Here is an 18,788-nt window from a genome sequence, read left to right as displayed (position 1 = left end):
ATTCTTTTCCCTATTTAATACCAACTATCCTTTAATCATTAACCTTTTAGTAAATTGAAAACAAATTATAGCCATCTGAATAGCCAAAATAACGTATTATTTGATGGTTCATGTGGTTATCTTCCGAGTTGTTCTATTCTTCCCTATATAATATAATAATAATAATATGCCATTTAGCAGACGCTTTTATCCAAAGCGACTTACAGTCATGCGTGCCTACACATATAGAAGAATACTCTGTTTGTTATCTATGCATAGTCACTTTAACTCTACCCACATGTACATATTACCTCAATTACCTCGACTAACCTGTTCCCCCGCACATTGACTCTCTACCGGTACCCCCTTTATATAGCCTCCCTACTGTTATTTCCCATTGACTCTGTACTGGTACCCCCTGTATATAGCCTCCCTACTGTTATTTCCCATTGACTCTGTACCGGTACCCCCTGTATATAGCCTCCCTACTGTTATTACACATTGACTCTGTACTGGTACCCCCTGTATATAGCCTCCCTACTGTTATTTCCCATTGACTCTGTACCGGTACCCCCTGTATATAGCCTCCCTACTGTTATTTCCCATTGACTCTGTACCGGTACCCCCTGTATATAGCCTCCCTACTGTTATTTCCCATTGACTCTGTACCGGTACCCCTGTATATAGCCTCCCCTACTGTTATTTCCCATTGACTCTGTACCGGTACCCCCTGTATATAGCCTCCCCTACTGTTATTTCCCATTGACTCTGTACTGGTACCCCCCTGTATATAGCCTCCCTACTGTTATTTCCCATTGACTCTGTACCGGTACCCCCTGTATATAGCCTCCCTACTGTTATTTCCCATTGACTCTGTACTGGTACCCCTGTATATAGCCTCCCTACTGTTATTTCCCATTGACTCTGTACTGGTACCCCCTGTATATAGCCTCCCTACTGTTATTTCCCATTGACTCTGTACTGGTACCCCCTGTATATAGCCTCCCTACTGTTATTTCCCATTGACTCTGTACTGGTACCCCTGTATATAGCCTCCCTACTGTTATTTCCCATTGACTCTGTACTGGTACCCCCTGTATATAGCCTCCCTACTGTTATTTCCCATTGACTCTGTACCGGTACCCCCTGTATATAGCCTCCCTACTGTTATTACACATTGACTCTGTACTGGTACCCCCCTGTATACAGCCTCCCTACTGTTATTTTACTGCTGCTCTTTAATTATTTGTTTTATTTTTTATTTTTTACTTAACACTTATTTTTCTTTAAAAATATCTACACTACCGGTCAAAGGTTTTAGAACATCTGCTCATTCAAGGGTTTTTCTTTATTTTTACTATTTTCTACATTGTAGAATAATAGTGAAGACATCAAAACTATGATATAACACATATGGAATCATGTAGTAACCAAAAAAGTGTTAAACAAATCAAAATATATTTTATATTTGAGATTCTTCAAAGTAGCCACCCTTTGCCTTGATGACAGCTTTGCACAATGCCAAGAGTGTGCAAAGCTGTCATCAAGGCAAAGGGTGGCTATTTGAAGAATCTCAAATATAAAATATATTACTACATGATTCCATATGTGTTATTTCATAGTTTTGATGTCTTCACTATTATTCTACATAAAGACAAACCCTTGAATGAGCAGGTGTCGTACAACGTTTGACCGGTAGTGTAGATGCTGTAAAGAGCTCAATGGATGCAGACCAGGACACCGGATTGGAGCATATTCAACAAATCTGATCTAACAAAGTGGATATTCGTCAAATCTGTCATGATTTATGTATTGTAACTGGCCCACAATGTTTGGATATGTTTGGCTGTTTTCGGTGCTTAACATTTAGAAGTTGTTATTTGTCAGGTTTAGATAGCAAACTCCTGTTCGTATAAGCTGGTAGCATTGCTAGCATACAGAAATCGGTGGTGGTAGTCAAAGTCGTTTTTAACTGCAATGCAGTTGATTGGTGACGATGACATGAACATGTATTGGGGTTGACATCCATACAAGCGTTATACTCCGATTCCTACCACAACATAGTGTGAAATACACATATATAAACAATAGCCTTAATGCTGGGGGCTTTCCCACACGCGTTTCCATGGCATGTCCATTGTTTGGTACGAGTTCCATTGACCTCTTTACCGCATCTATAACACAATGGTTAAACCAAAGTTGGAATAGATGTTGAATTGACGTCTGTGCCTAGTGGGAAGATAACCATGTATCATTGACCTATTCGCAATACGTGTTTGACGTTGGAGGGCAAAGCGGCATGCACCGAACGGGTTACATTTCTTCTGAAACGTTCATTGGCACATTCTCAATTCAATTAAAAGGGCTTTATTGGCATGGGAAACGTATGTTAACATTGCCAAAGTACGTTAAATAGATAATAAACAAAAGTGAAATAAACAATGAAAATGACATGTAAACATTACACTCACACAAGTTTCAGTGGAATAGAGACATATGTCATATTATGGATATGTACGATGTGCAAATAGTTAAAAAATCTCTCACCATGTCCGCGGGGGTTGAGCCTGTCATCTTGGAATCCGTTCACAGTCGGCCTTCACGGAAGGAAACAATGTTTCCCCTTTCGTCTTCGTCTTTAAAACCTCGTAGACTGCAAATTATGAGTCTTCGATAATCAGTTAAACGTCCAAAACACCTATTAAATCCCGTTGGTATCGCAAGCTCTCCGTTCAGAGACAGTAACGAATGTTGAAATGTGTTCTTCTATTTCACATTTATTCAATGTATTTTTTTTCCGTTAACGGACTAGATGTGGTTATAGATTCGACCGGAGGGCCCCCACCGACCCCAAATATGTAAAAAGATCTGCCTTTATAAAAGGTCCCTACGCCATTGGAAAACCAAATATACATTCGGACGCACCGATCTCGCTGTAAATCGGAACGACTCTAATGTTTCAAATAAAAAAACGGAAACCCTCCACCGGCTTTAAAATCCCTCGGTCATACGAAAAGCAGAGTTAAACCGTCGGTTTTAGTCACAGACTTTGTCCCTGACTCTGTTCTGCCCGTCTGTCATCCTGCCTCAGAAGAACATGGCGGCAGGAGTACAGGGGGAAAGCGCTGAACTGAAAGGAGAAGGGGGGGTGGATGCTTGCTTGCATAGGCCTCGGTGTCGAGAAGGGGGCGGACAGTGGGGGGTTTCTTTTCACACGAATGAACACACACACACACACACACACACTCCCAGGGGCTTGAGTAAAGCGACCCTAGACACAAATCAAGGTGTCCAGTCTATAAAAAAATCTAAGGATATCTACATGATTAAACAGAAGATCATTCTTTCAGGGCCATAACCAGAATTTTTTTGAAAGTTGAAGCTCATTTACTAGATTTCTATACAAGAAAAAAAAAAAAACCTTAAAATGCTTTTAGGAGAACAGCAACATAAAATACAAAATGACCCTAGCCATTATCACCTTGGCTGCTATGGGTTCATTCATCTCAGTTGATCTACAGTGCATTCGGAAAGTATTAAGACCCCTTGACTTTTTCCACATTTTGTTACGTTATAGCCTTATTCTAAAATGGATGAAATTGTTTTTTCCCTCATCAATCTACACACAATACCCAACAATGACCAAGGAAAAACAGGTTTTTCGATAAAAATAAAAAATAAAAATAAAAATATGACATTTACATAAGTATTTAGACCCTTTACTCAGTACCTTGTTGAAGCACCTTTGGCAGCGATTACAGCCTCGAGACTTCTTGGGTATGACGCTACAAATTTGGCACACCTCTCTATTTGGGGAGTTTCTCACATTCTTCTCTGCAGATCCTCTCATGCTCTGTCAGGTTGGATGGGGAGTGTCGCTGCACAGCTATTTTCAGGTCTCTCCAGAGATGTTCGATCGGGTTCAAGTCCGGGCTCCGGCTGGGCCACTCAAGGACATTCAGAGACTTGTTCCGAAGCCACTCCTGTGTTGTGTTGGCTGTGTGTTTAGGGTCGTTGTCCTGTTGGAAGGTGAACCTTTGTCCCAGTCTGAGGTCCTGAGCGCTCTGGAGCAGGTTTTCATCAAGGATCTCTCTATACTTTGCAACGTTCATCTTTCCCTCGATCCTGACTAGTCTCCCAGTCCCTGCCGCTGAAAAACATCCCCACAGCATGATGCTGCCACCACCATGCTTCACCATAGGGATGGTGCCAGGTTTCCTCCAAACGTGACGCTTGGCATTCAGGCCAAAGACTTCAATCTTCGTTTCATCAGACCAGATAATCTTGTTTCTCATGGTCTGAGAGTCCTTTAGGTGCCTTTTGGCAAACTCCAAGCGGGCTGTCATGTGCCTTTTACTGTGGAGTGGCTTTCGTCTGGCCACTCTACCATAAAGGCCTGATCGGTGGAGTGCTGCAGAGATGGTTGTCCTTCTGGAAGTTTCTCCCATCTACACAGAGGAACTCTGGAGCTCTGTCAGTGACCATCGGGTTTTTGGTCACCTCCCTGACCAAGGCACTTCTCCCCTGATTGCTCAGTTTGGCCGGACGGCCAGCTCTAGGAAGAGTCTTAGTGGTTCCAAACTTCTTCCATTTAAGAATGATGGAGGCCACTGTGTTCTTGGGGACCTTCAATGCTGCAAACATTTTTTGGTACTCTTCCCCAGATCTGTGCCTCGACACAGATCTGTGCCTCGACATAAATTTATGGACAATTTCTTCAACCTCATGGCTTGGTTTTTGCTCTGACATGCACTGTCAACTGTGGTACCTTATATAGACAGGTGTGTGCCTTTCCAAATCATATCCAATCAATTGAATTTACCGCAGGTGGACTCCAATCAAGTTGTAGAAACATCTCAAGGATGATCAATGGAAACAGGATGCACCTGAGCTCAATTTCGAGTCTCATAGCAAAGGGTCTGAATACTTATGTAAATAAGGTATTTCTGTTCTTAAAAAATAAATAAAAAATTGCAACATTTTCTAAAAACCTGTTTTTGCTTTATCATTATGGGGTATTGTGTGTAGATTGATGAGGAAAAATATTAATTTCATAACATTTTAGAATAAGGCTGTAGCGTAACAAAATGTGGAAAACGTCAAGGGGTCTGAATACTTTCCGAATGCACTGTACAAACACATAGCCTATTAGCTATAGAATTGTAACGTTACACCCCTGAAAGGGGGGAAATATGAGAAATCATTCACACTGAGATGTAGCATCAGCGACTGTTCAGTCAGTTGTATTGAATTGCATAAACCATAAACTCTTTACACGGTATATGTTTTCTCAAATTACATTGGAGATTCCTAGGCATTACTAATCAAGCTCTGCACAAACAGACATCAATGGAGCACACAGATGATTTTATTATCCCATTCACATGAATTATTACAATATTACTTACGATTCCTGTATTAATATCAGTGATGTGAAGCCTCAGCCTCAGTGAGCGCCACATCCCAGGCCGAGGGAGATTGAAAGTTATTTTGTGTTTCTTCCATTTGTGAATAATCGCACCAACTGTTGTCACCTTCTCACCAAGCTGCTTGGCGATGGTCTTGTAGCCCATTCCAGCCTTGTGTAGGTCTACAATCTTGTCCCTGACATCCTTGGAGAGCTCTTTGGTCTTGGCCATGGTGGAGAGTTTGGAATCTGATTGACTGATTGCTTCTGTGGACAGGTGTCTTTTATACAGGTAACAAACTGAGATTAGGAGCACTCCCTTTAAGAGTGTGCTCCTAATCTCAGCTCGTTACCTGTATAAAAGACACCTGGGAGCAAGAAATCTTTCTGATTGTGAGGGGGTCAAATACTTATTTCCCTAATTTAAAATGCAAATCAATTTATAACATTTTTGACGTGCGTTTTTCTGGATTTTGTTGTTGTTATTCTGTCTCTCACTGTTCAAATAAACCTACCATTAAAATTATAGACTGATCATGTCTTTGTCAGTGGGAAAACGTACAAAATCAGCAGGGGATCAAATACTTTTTTCCCCTCACTGTATGTTTTTGCAATTTGTTCTTTGTTATAGGGCCAAAAATATTGGATAAGTGGTTTACCCATACATCTCTGTTTTGGATAGATAACTCTTCGTGTTGTTGTTTGTTTAGAGTTTTCACATTTTCCCAGAAGTGGTTAGAGTCTATGGATTCTTCAATTACATTGAGCTGATTTCTGACGTGCTGTTCCTTCTTTTTCCGTAGTGTATTTCTGTATTGTTTTAGTGATTCACCATAGTGAAGGCGTAGGCTCAGGTTTTCTGGGTCTCTATGTTTTTGGTTGGATAGGTTTCTCAATTTCTTTCTTAGGTTTTTGCATTCTTCATCAAACCATTTGTCAATGTTGTTAATATTCTTAAGTTGTCTGCTTGAAAAAAATAATTTGATAGGGAAGCTGAGAGATCAAATATACTGTTAAGGTTTTCTACTGCCAAGTTTACACCTTCACTATTACAGTGAAACATTTTGTCCAGGAAATTGTCTAGAAGGGATTGAATTTGTTGTTGCCTAATTGTTTTTTGGTAGATTTCCATACTATATTCCTTCCACCTATAGCATTTCTTAATATTATTCAGTTCCTTTGGCTTTGATGCCTCATGATTGAGCATAGCTCTGTTCAAGTAGACTGTGATTTCGCTGTGATTTGATAGGGGTGTCAGTGGACTGACTGTGAACGCTCTGAGAGACTCTGGGTTGAGGTCTGTGATAAAGTAGTCTACAATACTACCGCCAAGAGATGAGCTATAGGTGTACCTACCATAGGAGTCCCCTCGAAGCCTACCATTGACTATGCACATACCCAGCGTGCGACAGAGCTGCAGGAGTCGTGACCCATTTTTGTTGGTTATGTGTCTAGGGGGGCATATGGGGGAGGGAATGCTGTCACCTCCAGGTAGGTGTTTGTCCCCCTGTGTGCTGAGGGTGTCAGGTTCTTGTCCAGTTCTGGCATTTAGGTCGCCACAGACTAGTACATGTCCCTGGGCCTGGACATTTTTGATCTCCCACTCTAGGATGGAGAAGCTGTCATCGTTAAAGTATGGGGATTCTATTGGGGGGATATAGGTAGCACACATGAGGAAATTTTTCTCTGTTGAGATAATTTCCTTATTCATTTCTAGCCAGATGTAAAATGTTCCTGTTTTGACTAATTTAATAGAGTGAGTTAGGTCTGCTGTATACCAAATTAGCATACCCCCTGATTCCCTTCCCTGTTTCACACCTGGTAGTTTGGTGGATGGGACTACCAGCTCTCTGTAACCTAGAGGGCAACCAGTGGGTCCATCTCCTCTATACCGTTTTTCTTGTAGGATGTATTTCCTATTTCTTTGATGAAGTCTGGGTTCCTGGTCTTTAGGCCAAAGGCAGATGACCTCAGACCTTGTATACTCTCTCCCTACCTTTTTTTTTTCTCTCTCTCTCTCTCTCTCTCTCTCTCTCTCTCTCTCTCTCTCTCTCTCTCTCTCTCTCTCTCTCTCTCTCTCTCTCTCTCTCTCTTTCTCTCTCTATCTCTCTTCTCTCTCTCTCTCTTCTCTCTTTTATCTCTCTGTTCATTGTCCCTTTCTGTCTGTTTTTATTGTTGCTTACTCCCAAAGAACGGTCACTTACACTCTTAGAAAAAAAGGTTCTATCTAGAACCTAAAATGGTTATTTGGCTGTCCCCGTAGGAGAACCCTTTGAAGAACCATTTTTGGTTCCAGGTAGAACCCTTTTGGTTCTAAGTAGAACCCTTTTGGGTTCCATGTAAAACCCTTTCCACAGAAGGTTCTACATGGAACCAAAAAGGGTTCTACCTGGAACCAAAAAGGGTTCTACCTGGAACCAAAAAGGGTTCTACCTGGAACCAAAAAGGGTTCTCCTATGGGGACAGCCGAAAACCCCTTTTGGAACCCTGTTTTCTAAGAGTGTAGAGTAAAATCCAAGTAAAAAGCAAATCGTTGTGAAAAGCAAAGCTGCTAAAAATCACAGTGGACTGCCTTGTTCGGTGTATGAGTTGAAGACTTGACAGTATGTACCTAAGTCACACGGTGTGTTTGTGGACTCATCTCCTCCTGTGTGTGACGTCACTAGAGTTTCCATTGTTACTGTGCAGCTGTGCACCAACCCCGACCACTCCCTCACTAAGTACAGAAACAGTCTGTACAGTCAAAATGGGTGGACACACACAAAGTCAGGGTGTGGACACACATCTGTGTTATTAGAGCAGACCACAGACACCCAGCCTCTAAACCTGAGGCAACTTCACCTCCTCTCTCTCTCTCTCTCTCTCTCTCTCTCTCTCTCTCTCTCTCTCTCTCTCTCTCTCTCTCTCTCTCTCTCTCTCTCTCTCTCTCTCTCTCTCTCTCTCTCACCCCTCTCTCATATCGTGATTGTAGTTATAAAGTCAGTTATAAAGTGGTTGAGAGTGTTACATCACTCAGGTGTGCTCACCTGAAGCCTGCATTATGTGGGTAGGAAAAGTGTTAGCTAGGAACCAGGTGGCTGCTGGGTGGTTGTCAGGTGGAGTGACCACTAGCTGAAGCTCATCATTATGGAGCGGGCTCTACTGGCTCCACTGAGTGCTACTGGTGATTTCTGAGTTTAGCCTAGTCACAGAGCTGCATGTGTTTAGTCTAGTCACAGAGCTGCATGTGTTTAGTCTAGTCACAGAGCTGCATGTGTTTAGCCTAGTCACAGAGCTGCATGTGTTTAGTCTAGTCACAGAGCTGCATGTGTTTAGTCTAGTCACAGAGCTGCATGTGTTTAGTCTAGTCACAGAGCTGCATGTGTTTAGTCTAGTCACAGAGCTGCATGTGTTTAGTCTAGTCACAGAGCTGCATGTGTTTAGTCTAGTCACAGAGCTGCATGTGTTTAGTCTAGTCACAGAGCTGCATGTGTTTAGTCCACTCCTTTGTAGTTAGTTAGTATAACAACAAGTAACTTCATCAAGAGGTTTTAGCCTCTTTCTTAATAGCTAAGGTCTTGAACTGACAGTCTCAGGTACCTGGGTCCAAGTCCCATTTGAGTTCCAGTGCACTGTTTAGGGAATAGGGTGCAGTTTGGGGCACATCCCTGGAGTTGAGCCAGCGGTTGTCGAACAGTTTACTGATGTTACTGAGCAGGATGGAAAAATGTAACCACAACTAGCTAATGCTAATCTGAGCCACTCGATAAACAACAGGCATAATAAAGTGCCTTGGGAAAGTATTCAGACCCCTTGACTTTTTCAACATTTTGATACGTTACAGCCTTATTCTAAAATGGATAAAACTGTATTTTCCCCATCATCAATCTACACACAATACCCCATAATGAATAAAGCAAAAACAGGTTTTTAGAATTTTCTTGCAAATTTATTACAAAGAAAAAACGGAAAAATGACATTTACATACACTACCAGTCAAAAGTTTGGACACACCTACTCATTCAAGGTGTGTTTTTTTTGGGGGGGACTATTTTTTTACATTGTAGAATAAGAGTGAAGACATCAAAACTATGAAATAACACATATGGAATCATGTAGTAAGCAAAAAAGTGTTAAACAAATCAAAATATATTTTATGTTTGAGATTCTTCAAATAGCCACCCTTTGCCTTGATGACAGCTTTGCACACTCTTGGCATTCTCTCAACCAGCTTCACCTGGAATGCTTTTCCAACAGTCTTGAAGGAGTTCCCACATATGCTAAGCTGTAGAAACATCTTAAGGAGGATCAATGGAAACAGGATGCACTTGAGCTCAATTTCGTGTCTCATAGCAAAGGGTCTGAATAATTACAGTATGTAAATAAGGTATTTCTGTTTTTTATTTGTTATAAATTTGCAAAAAATTCTAAAAAACCTGTTTTCGCTTTGTCATTATTGGGTATTGTGTGTAGATTGATTAGTTTTTATTTATTTAATCCATTTTTGAACAAGGCTGTAAGATAACAAAATGTGGAAAAAGTCAATGGGTCTGAATACTTTCCGAATGCACTGTATATATCTCAAATCAAATCAAAGTTTATTGGTCGCGTAAAACAGTTTTGTTGATGTTATCATAGGTGCAGTGAAACGCTTATGTTTCTGGCTCCAACAATGCAGCAGTATCTAAGCAACACAATAACAATACACACATAATCCAAAAGTTAAAAAAAGAAAGAACAAGAAATTAAAGAAATATCAGAACAAGCAATATTCCGAGTCCGGAATTTAAATAAATAAATATATACATTTAATGGTGTGTATAGGCAGTATGGACAGTATATGAATAGAAAAGGTGCTTACGGCAGTAGTTATATAGGATAAGCTTTGACTAGAATACAGTATATTACAAAACAAAAAACTAAGTTTTAAGTGAGAAGTAGGCATTGGTCTGAAGCCGAAAAATAAAGGAAATTCATGAGCACTACAATGGCTACTCCACCCATGCTCCACCAAGGTACACCACAATGCCTACTCCACCCATGCTCCACCAAGGTACACCACAATGCCTACTCCACCCATGCTCCACCAAGGTACACCACAATGCCTACTCCACCCATGCTCCACCAAGGTACACCACAATGCCTACTCCACCCATGCTCCACCAAGGTTTTCCAGCACACAGCTTTGACCTACTACAGTAGCTATGTTGGTATTGTACTTCAAACTATGTGCAGGCACCTGGTAGGGTCAGAGTTCCCTTCCTACCTGGTAGGGTCAGAGTTCCCTTCCTTCCTGGTAGGGTCAGAGTTCCCTTCCTTCCTGGTAGGGTCAGTGTTCCCTTCCTTCCTGGTAGGGTCAGAGTTCCCTTCCTTCCTGGTAGGGTCAGGTTTAGGGCTGTTCCGGTGACCGTATTACCGCCACACCGGCAGTCATGAGTCATTCGCATAGGCCTATGAGCCCAAGCCCGAAAAAGAGTTAAAATAATAATTGTGCTGTTATCCAATACACAGCTTGATAGCCTAATGCATATTAGGCACGGCAGAAACACACTTTGGTACATAATTGGTCAGGTTGCTTAGGATTCAAACCTTCTCAAACAGGAAGGTAATTATGCAACATTATTATACAACATTATAATTAAGCAATAAGACCCGAGGGGGTGTGGTATATGGCCAATATACCACGGCTAAGGGCTGTTCTTATGCACGACGCAACGCGGAGAGCCTGGATACAGCCCTTAGCCGTGGTATATTGGCCATATACCACAAACCCCCCCGAGGTGTCTTATTGCTATTATAAACTGGTTAACAATGTAATTAGAGCAGTAAAAATAAATGTTTTGTCATACCCGTGGTATACGGTCTGACATACCACAGCTGTCAGCCAATCAGCATTCAGGGCTCGAACCACCCAGTTTATAATTTGTTTTTTAATTTCCATGGTTTTTACACTGGAAGACGATTATACAGCATTATAATAACACAGTAAAACAAGTTAAGTAAAAGTAAACAACAATGTCAAATGTCAACAGAAATAATGTAGTTGTTAGTATTTAGTTAATATTAACAGCTGATATTCCAGAGGGAAGCGAAAAACCAGAAACCCATTTAAGCCAATATGGAGTAAACTGGCCAAAAATTCCCTGATCTCTTTTAAGACAATCGAGCTCCTAGAAACTACACAAATAATCAACATGTACCCATTAACTATTTACATGTAAATGTACCTTATGGTTAACTGAAGAAAGGCCTAGTACTACGTTACCTGTAAACAAAGGTGAGTTATCACTAAATATAACATGTATAACCAAATGTACATTCATCAGATATAGTCAACTTTGTAAATACAATTCAGGGATGGCCACAATCGCTCTTGACAAGATACAGGTTTATGCAGGCTTTTTTTGTTCAAGGAAAGTTCTACCACAGCTGATTTCTTCTATTCATGGTCTCGATGAACAGGTGAGGTCTCGATGAACAGGTGAGGTCTCGATGAACAGGTGAGGTCTCGATGAACAGGTGAGGTCTCGATGAACAGGTGAGGTCTTGATGAACAGGTGAGGTCTCGATGAACAGGTGAGGTCTTGATGAACAGGTGAGGTCTTGATGAACAGGTGAGGTCTTGATGAACAGCTGAGTAGTAGAATCAGATGTAGTAGCACTGGCCTTGAACAGAAAATCCTGCATAACGCAGTTGATTGGCAAGAGCAATTTTGATAACTCCTGATAAAAAACACTGCAACAAATGACAAACCTCTGAGAAAATACCTGTAAAATACAGTCATTAGACAAGCACAGAACTCTTAAGAAGAATTATAGACATATTTACAAATCTGAAATTTGGATAGGTGCTCTAAAATCCTTCAATACAAAACTTCAGCTACAAATGTCCTAAGTGATGCCATACACAGCTGTCCATCTCCAGTAAAAGAACACATATCATAATTTATAAATATGAAAACATTTGGGAATGCTCACAGATTTGGAACAGAACATACATGTTAAGTATTGACAGTGTGTAGTACCATGCGTGGGTCGGCATTAAGTCGTTTGTCAGTTCCACACGGGCCAGCTTGCATTTCTCCGTGACAGGCTCATTTCCCACAATCCGCCACTCTGCCATAAAGAACTGCCCCTGGGCAGTACCGTAGGGATGGCGTGCATCTCATGGATGAGGGGCAACGACCTCTTCCTTCCTTGAGAGTCTGAGAGCTGGTCTCTCCTCCGTTCTAGCAAGACACACACAGTACCCACCACCACACTTACCACCACTTGCCTGGCCACTCCATGAACCCAAAGGCTCTTTAAAGAGCCACGTAATAAATGCAAATAAGCACTGTGTGTCAAAACTATACACTAAAGAGAATTATCAAAATGTATCGTCTGAGAGGCAAACCCAGGACCTTCAGTTCCCAAGGCAGTAACACACTTGTGTTATAAACATGTCAACTTGACACTCTATTTAACCTTTCACTGCAGTGGGCTAAATCAGGGTCACACAAAGTGTTTATTGGTAGTCTTAAACAAATCTAATTTGAAACAAAAGTATACACCTATACCATGTCAGATATAGAGTTGAAATGTATTACATTTTGAGTTTGCATCCCAATATTAGACGTTATATACATCACTACCACTTTGAAGATGCAAAATATACAAGAAATAAGACAAAAAAACTGAAAACTTGAGCGTGCATAACTATTCACCCCCTCAAATCAAATTTTGCAGCAATTACAGCTGCAAGTCTCTTGGGGTATGTCTCTATAAGCTTGGCACATCTAGCCACTGGGATTGTTGTCCATTCTTCAAGGCAAAACTGCTCCAGCTCCTTCAAGTTGGATGGGTTCCGCTGGTGTACAGCAATCTTTAAGTCATACCACAGATTCTCAATTGGATTGAGATCTGGGCTTTGACTAGGCCATTCCAAGACATTTCAATGTTTCTCCTTAAACCACTCAAGTGTTGCTTTAGCAGTATGCTTAGGGTCATTGTCCTGCTGGAAGGTGAACCTCCATCCCAGTCTCAAATCTCTGGAAGACTGAAACAGGTTTCCCTCAAGAATTTCCCTGTATTTAGTGCCATCCATCATTCCTTCAATTCTGACCAGTTTCCCAGTCCCTGCCGATGAAAACCATCTCCACAGCATGATGCTGACACAAACATGCTTCACTGTGGGAATGGTTTTCTCGGGGTGATGAGAGGTGTTGGGTTTGCACCAGACATAGCGTTTTTCTTGATGGCCAAAAAGCTAAATTTTAGTCTCATCTGACCAGAGTACCTTCTTCCATATGTTTTTGGAGTCTCCCACATGCTTTTTGGCGAACACCAAATGTATTTGCTTATTTTTTCTTTAAGCAATGGCATTTTTCTGGCCACTCTTCCGTAAAGCCCAGCTCTGTGGAGTGCACGGCTTAAAGTGGTCCTATGGACAGATACTCAAATCTCCACTGTGGAGCTTTGCAGCTCCTTCAGGGTTATCTTTGGTCTCTTTGTTGCCGCTCTGATTAATGCCCTCCTTGCCTGGTTCGTGAGTTTTGGTGGGCGGCCCTCTCTTGGCAGGTTTGTTGTGGTGCCATATTCTTTCCATTTTTTAAATAATGGATTTAATGGTGCTCCGTAGGATGTTCAAAGTTTCAGATATTCTTTTAGAACCCAACCCTGATCTGTACTTCTCCTCAACTTTGTCCCTGACCTGTTTGGAGAGCTCCTTGGACTTCATGGTGCTGCTTGCTTGGTGGTGCCCCTTGCAGGTGTACATATACTGAGATCATGTGACAGATCATGTGACACTTAGATTGCACAAAGGTGGACTTAATTGAACAAATGATGTGACTTCTGAAGGTAATTGGTTGCACCAGATCTTATTTAGGGGCTTCATAGCAAAGGGGGTGAATACATATGCACGCACCACTTTTCCATTATTTATTTTTGGGAATTTCTTGAAACAAGTTATTTTGGACTATTTTGTGTATGTCCATTACATGAAATCCAAATAAAAATCCATTTAAATTACAGGTTGTAATGCAACAAAATAGGAAAAATGCCAAGGGAGATGAATACTTTTGCAAGGCACTGTAGTTGGCTAGCTAACTGGCTATAGCCGGCAAGGACGTTCGCTAGCTTGTTTGTTTGTTTACACAGATGACCTCGGCCTTACATAAAAAACCTTCCTTGCCAACATATAGCTAGCTAGCTTTCCTCACTTGTTGGTTAGCTAGCTAGCTAAAGTTAGCTCTCATCTGACTGGTAATCTATCTGTGGTATGACGTTACGTTAGCTAGCTAGTTAGCTAACGTTACAGCTGCTGACTAGCTAGCTAGCCACCTAACATTAGCTAATCAAAACAAAACCACATTCAGCTCAATAATAACAAATGACCCATTTTTCATGTTGGATATTTTGTCTGTATGCATGTATTGATTAACCTCAGCTTGAGTACCAACCTATAGCTATCTATAGTAGCCTAGGTTTGGACTCAACCCCTTCTTTTGGCTGGTGCCTGGCTGGTGCCTGGCTGGTGCCTGGCTGGTGCATGGCTGGTGCCTGGCTGGTGCCTGGCTGGTGCATGGCTGGTGCCTGGCTGGTGCCTGGCTGGTGCATGGCTGGTGCATGTGGCGAGCTGTTTGTGTTGTTGAGTTGCTGAGCGGCCAAGTTGCTGGCCAGGTTTTAGAACCGGCTGAAAAAAGACGTTAGCATTGTCAGAAAAGGTAGCACATCGTTGGTCTTAATGGACAGAAATGAGCGATAAGTGAGAGTGATAAATTATGAATGTTATAAAAAACTGTTGCACCTACAAACTTAGACTATCCGGCATTTTTTAAGTCCAATGGTCAACTTATGGACGCTATAGTCTCGTTTTAATACGACATCTAGAATTTGAGCTAGCTTGCCACAAGAAATACTCTTAAAACTCAATTGCTAACGACCCTGTTAAAAAATCAGGTATGTGGTTCTCGGTGCTCATGACATTGAATATTCCTTTGAGCACGGTGAAGTTATTAATTACACTTTGGATGGTGTATCAATACACCCAGTCACTACAAAGATACAGGAGTCCTTCCTAACTCAATTGCTGGAGAGGAAGGAAACCGCTCAGAGATTTTGCAATGAGGCCACTGGTGATTTTAAAAGAGTTACAGAGTTTAATGGCTGTGATAGGAGAAAACTGAGGATGGATCAACAGCATTGTAGTTACTCCACATTACTATCCTAATTGCCAGAGTGAAAGGAAGGGAGCCTGTACAAAATTAAAAATATTACAAAACATGCATCCTGTTTGCAACTAGTCAATAAAGTAATACTGCAAAAAATGTTATGTTTGGGGCAAATCCAACACAACGCATCACTGAGTACCACTCTCCATATTTTCAAGCATAGTGGTAGCTGCATCATGTTATGGGTATGATTGTAATCGTTAAGGACTGGGGAGTTTTTCAGGATAAAAACTAAACTGAATGGAGCTAAGCACAGGCAAAATCCTAGAGGAAAACCTGGTTCAGTCTGCTTTCTACCAGACACTGGGAGATGAATTCACCTTTCAGCAGGACAATGACCTAAAAGACAAGGCCAAATCTACTCTGGAGTTGTTTACCAAGATGACAGTGAATGTTCCTGAGTGGCCGAGATACAGTTTTAACTTAAATCTGCTTGAAAATCTATGGCAAGACCTGAAAATGGTTGTCAACCAATTTGATAAAGATTGAAGAATTTTGAAAATAATAATGGGCAAATGTTGCACAATCCAGATGTGGAAAGATCTTAAAGACTTACCCAGAAAGACTCACAGCTGTAATTGCTACCAAAGGTGCTTCTACAAAGCATTGACTCAGGGGTGTGAATACTTTATGTCAATGAGATATTTCTGTATTTCATTTTTCAATACATTTGAAAACAATTTTTGTCATTAAGGGGTATTGTGTGTAGATGGGTGAGAAAAAATATCACTGTAATCCATTTTGAATTCAGGATGTAACACAACAAAATGTGGAATACATCAAGGGGTCTGAATACTTTCTGAAGACACTGTACATAGAGCAGCAAAGTCTCTGTAGCTCAGCTGGTAGAGCATGGCGCTTGTAACGCCAGGGTAGTGGGTTCGATCCCCGGGACTACCCATACATAAAAATGTATGCACACTTTGGATAAAAGCGTCTGCTAAATGGCATATTATTATTATTAAGGAGCACTGAGTAAATGTCAGGTCTGCTGAGCGCAAACTTGAACGTTGTGAAAATGCTGTGCAACTTCCAGCGACCGTTTACTGTGAACGCTTTAAGTTACAGTTTCAGACAGTGGTCAAGTAGACTACTGTGGCTATTTGATCATAATGTAGACCTTCCAGAGTGGCCTACCATCAAAAACAATGGTGAAAAATGGACCACATAATTAAAATGACCAGTGTTCAATGACTATGTACATAGGGCAGCAGTCTCTAAGGTGCAGGGTGGAGTACCTGGGTGGTAACAGGCTAGTAACAGTGACTAAGGTTCAGGGCAGGGTACTGGGCGGAGGCCGGCTAGTGATGACTGTTTAACAGTCTGATGGCCTGGAGATAGTTGCTATTTAACAGTCTTTTGGTCCCAGCTTTGATTCACCTGTACTGTCTCCGCCTTCTAGATGGTAGCGGGGTGAACAGGCCGTGGCTCGGGTGGGTGAGGTCCTTGATGATTTTCTTGTCCTTCCTGTGACACCGGGTGCTGTAGATGTCCTGGAGGGCAGGCAGTGTGCCCCTGGTGAATCAGATGGCGTTCACAAAAAAATTGTTAATGGGAAAGTCCTCATTAAGTCCTTTTGGAGACATAGTTTAGACAGAAGGATTCTCTTTGCAATAAAAGTATATCAAATCAAATCAAATTTTATTGGCCACACGCGCCAAATACAACAGGTGCAGATGCTTACTTACAGCTCTTAACCAACAGTGCATTTATTTTTAATAAAAAAGTAAAATAAAACAACAACAAAAAAGTATAAAATAACAGTAGGGAGGCAATATATACAGGGGGGTACCGGTGCAGAGTCAATGTGCGGGGGCACCGGCTAGTTGAGGTAGTTGAAGTAATATGTACATGTGGGTAGAGTTAAAGTGACTATGCATAAATAATTAACAGAGTAGCAGCAGCGTTAAAAAGATGGGGTGGGGGGGGGGTGGGGGGGGGGGCAGTGCAAATAGTCCGGGTAGCCATGATTAGCTGTTCAGGAGTCTTATGGCTTGGGGATAGAAGCTGTTGAGAAGTATTTTGGACCTAGACTTGGCACTCCGGTACCGCTTGCCGTGCGGTAGCAGGGAGAACAGTCTATGACTAGGGTGGCTGGAGTCTTTGACAATTTTGAGGGCCTTTCTCTGACACCGCCTGGTATAGAGGTCCTGGATGGCAGGAAGCTTGGCCCCAGTGATGTACTGGGCCGTACGCACTACCCTCTGTAGTGCCTTGCGGTCGGAGGCCAAGCAGTTGCCATACCAGGCGGTGATGCAACCAGTCAGGATGCTCTCGATGGTGCAGCTGTAGAATTTTTTGAGGATCTGAGGACCCATGCCGAACCTTTTCAGTCTCCTGAGGGGGAATAGGCTTTGTCGTGCCCTCTTCACGACTGTCTTGGTGTGTTTGGACCATGATAGTTAGTTGGTTATGTGGACACCAAGGAACTTGAAGCTCTCAACCTGTTCCACTACAGCCCCGTCGATGAGAATGGGGGCATGCTCAGTCCTCTTTTTTTTCCTGTAGTCCACAATCATCTCCTTTGTCTTGGTCATGTTCAGGGAGAGGTTGTTATCCTGGCACCACATGGCCAGGTCTCTGACCTCCTCCCTATAGGCTGTCTCATCGTTGTCGGTGATCAGGCCTACCACTGTTGTGTCGTCGGCAAACTTAATGATGGTGTTGGAGTCGTGCCTGGCCATGCAGTCATGGGTGAACAGGAAGTACAGGAGGGGACTGAGCACGCACCTCTGAGGGGCCCCCGTGTTGAGGATCAGTGTGGCAGATGTGTTGTTACCTACCCTTACCACCTGGGGGCGGCCCGTCAGGAAGTCCAGGATCCAGTTGCAGAGGGAGGTGTTTAGTCCCAGGATCCTTAGCTTCGTGATGAGCTTTGAGGGCACTATGGTGTTGAATGCTGAGCTGTAGTCGATGAATAGCATTCTCATGTAGGTGTTCCTCTTGTCCAGGTGGGAAAGGGCAGTGTGGAGTGCAATAGAGATTGCATCATCTGTGGATCTGTTGGAGCGGTATACAAATTGGAGTGGGTCTAGGGTTTCTGGGATAATGGTGTTGATGTGAGCCATGACCAGCCTTTCAAAGCACTTCATGGCTACAGACGTCAGTGCTACGGGTCGGTAGTCATTCAGGCAGGTTATCTTAGTGTCCTTGGGCACGGGGACTATGATGGTCTGCTTGAAACATGTTGGTATTACAGACTCAGTCAG

At 42.2% G+C, this 18,788-nt stretch overlaps 1 protein-coding gene across 1 annotated transcript in view; it reads right to left on the bottom strand.

The window, feature by feature from the left end:
* The window catches only part of LOC121579093 (ubiquitin-like protein 3), a 64,007-nt gene extending 60,903 nt beyond the window's left edge, over positions 1-3,104 (bottom strand). Inside the window, exon 1 of the mRNA XM_041893387.2 lies at positions 2,527-3,104. Within this exon, the coding sequence (XP_041749321.1) occupies positions 2,527-2,553 (27 nt within the window). The 5' untranslated portion in view covers positions 2,554-3,104. The remainder of the gene's footprint in view (positions 1-2,526) is intronic.
* Between the last annotated feature and the right edge of the window lie 15,684 nt (positions 3,105-18,788).

This window comes from Coregonus clupeaformis, chromosome 13 (genome assembly GCF_020615455.1).
Source record: "Coregonus clupeaformis isolate EN_2021a chromosome 13, ASM2061545v1, whole genome shotgun sequence".
Lineage (NCBI taxonomy): Eukaryota > Metazoa > Chordata > Actinopteri > Salmoniformes > Salmonidae > Coregonus > Coregonus clupeaformis.
The sequence above is the reverse complement of the archived record's forward strand: the minus strand, read 5'-3'. Positions and strand labels throughout refer to the sequence as shown.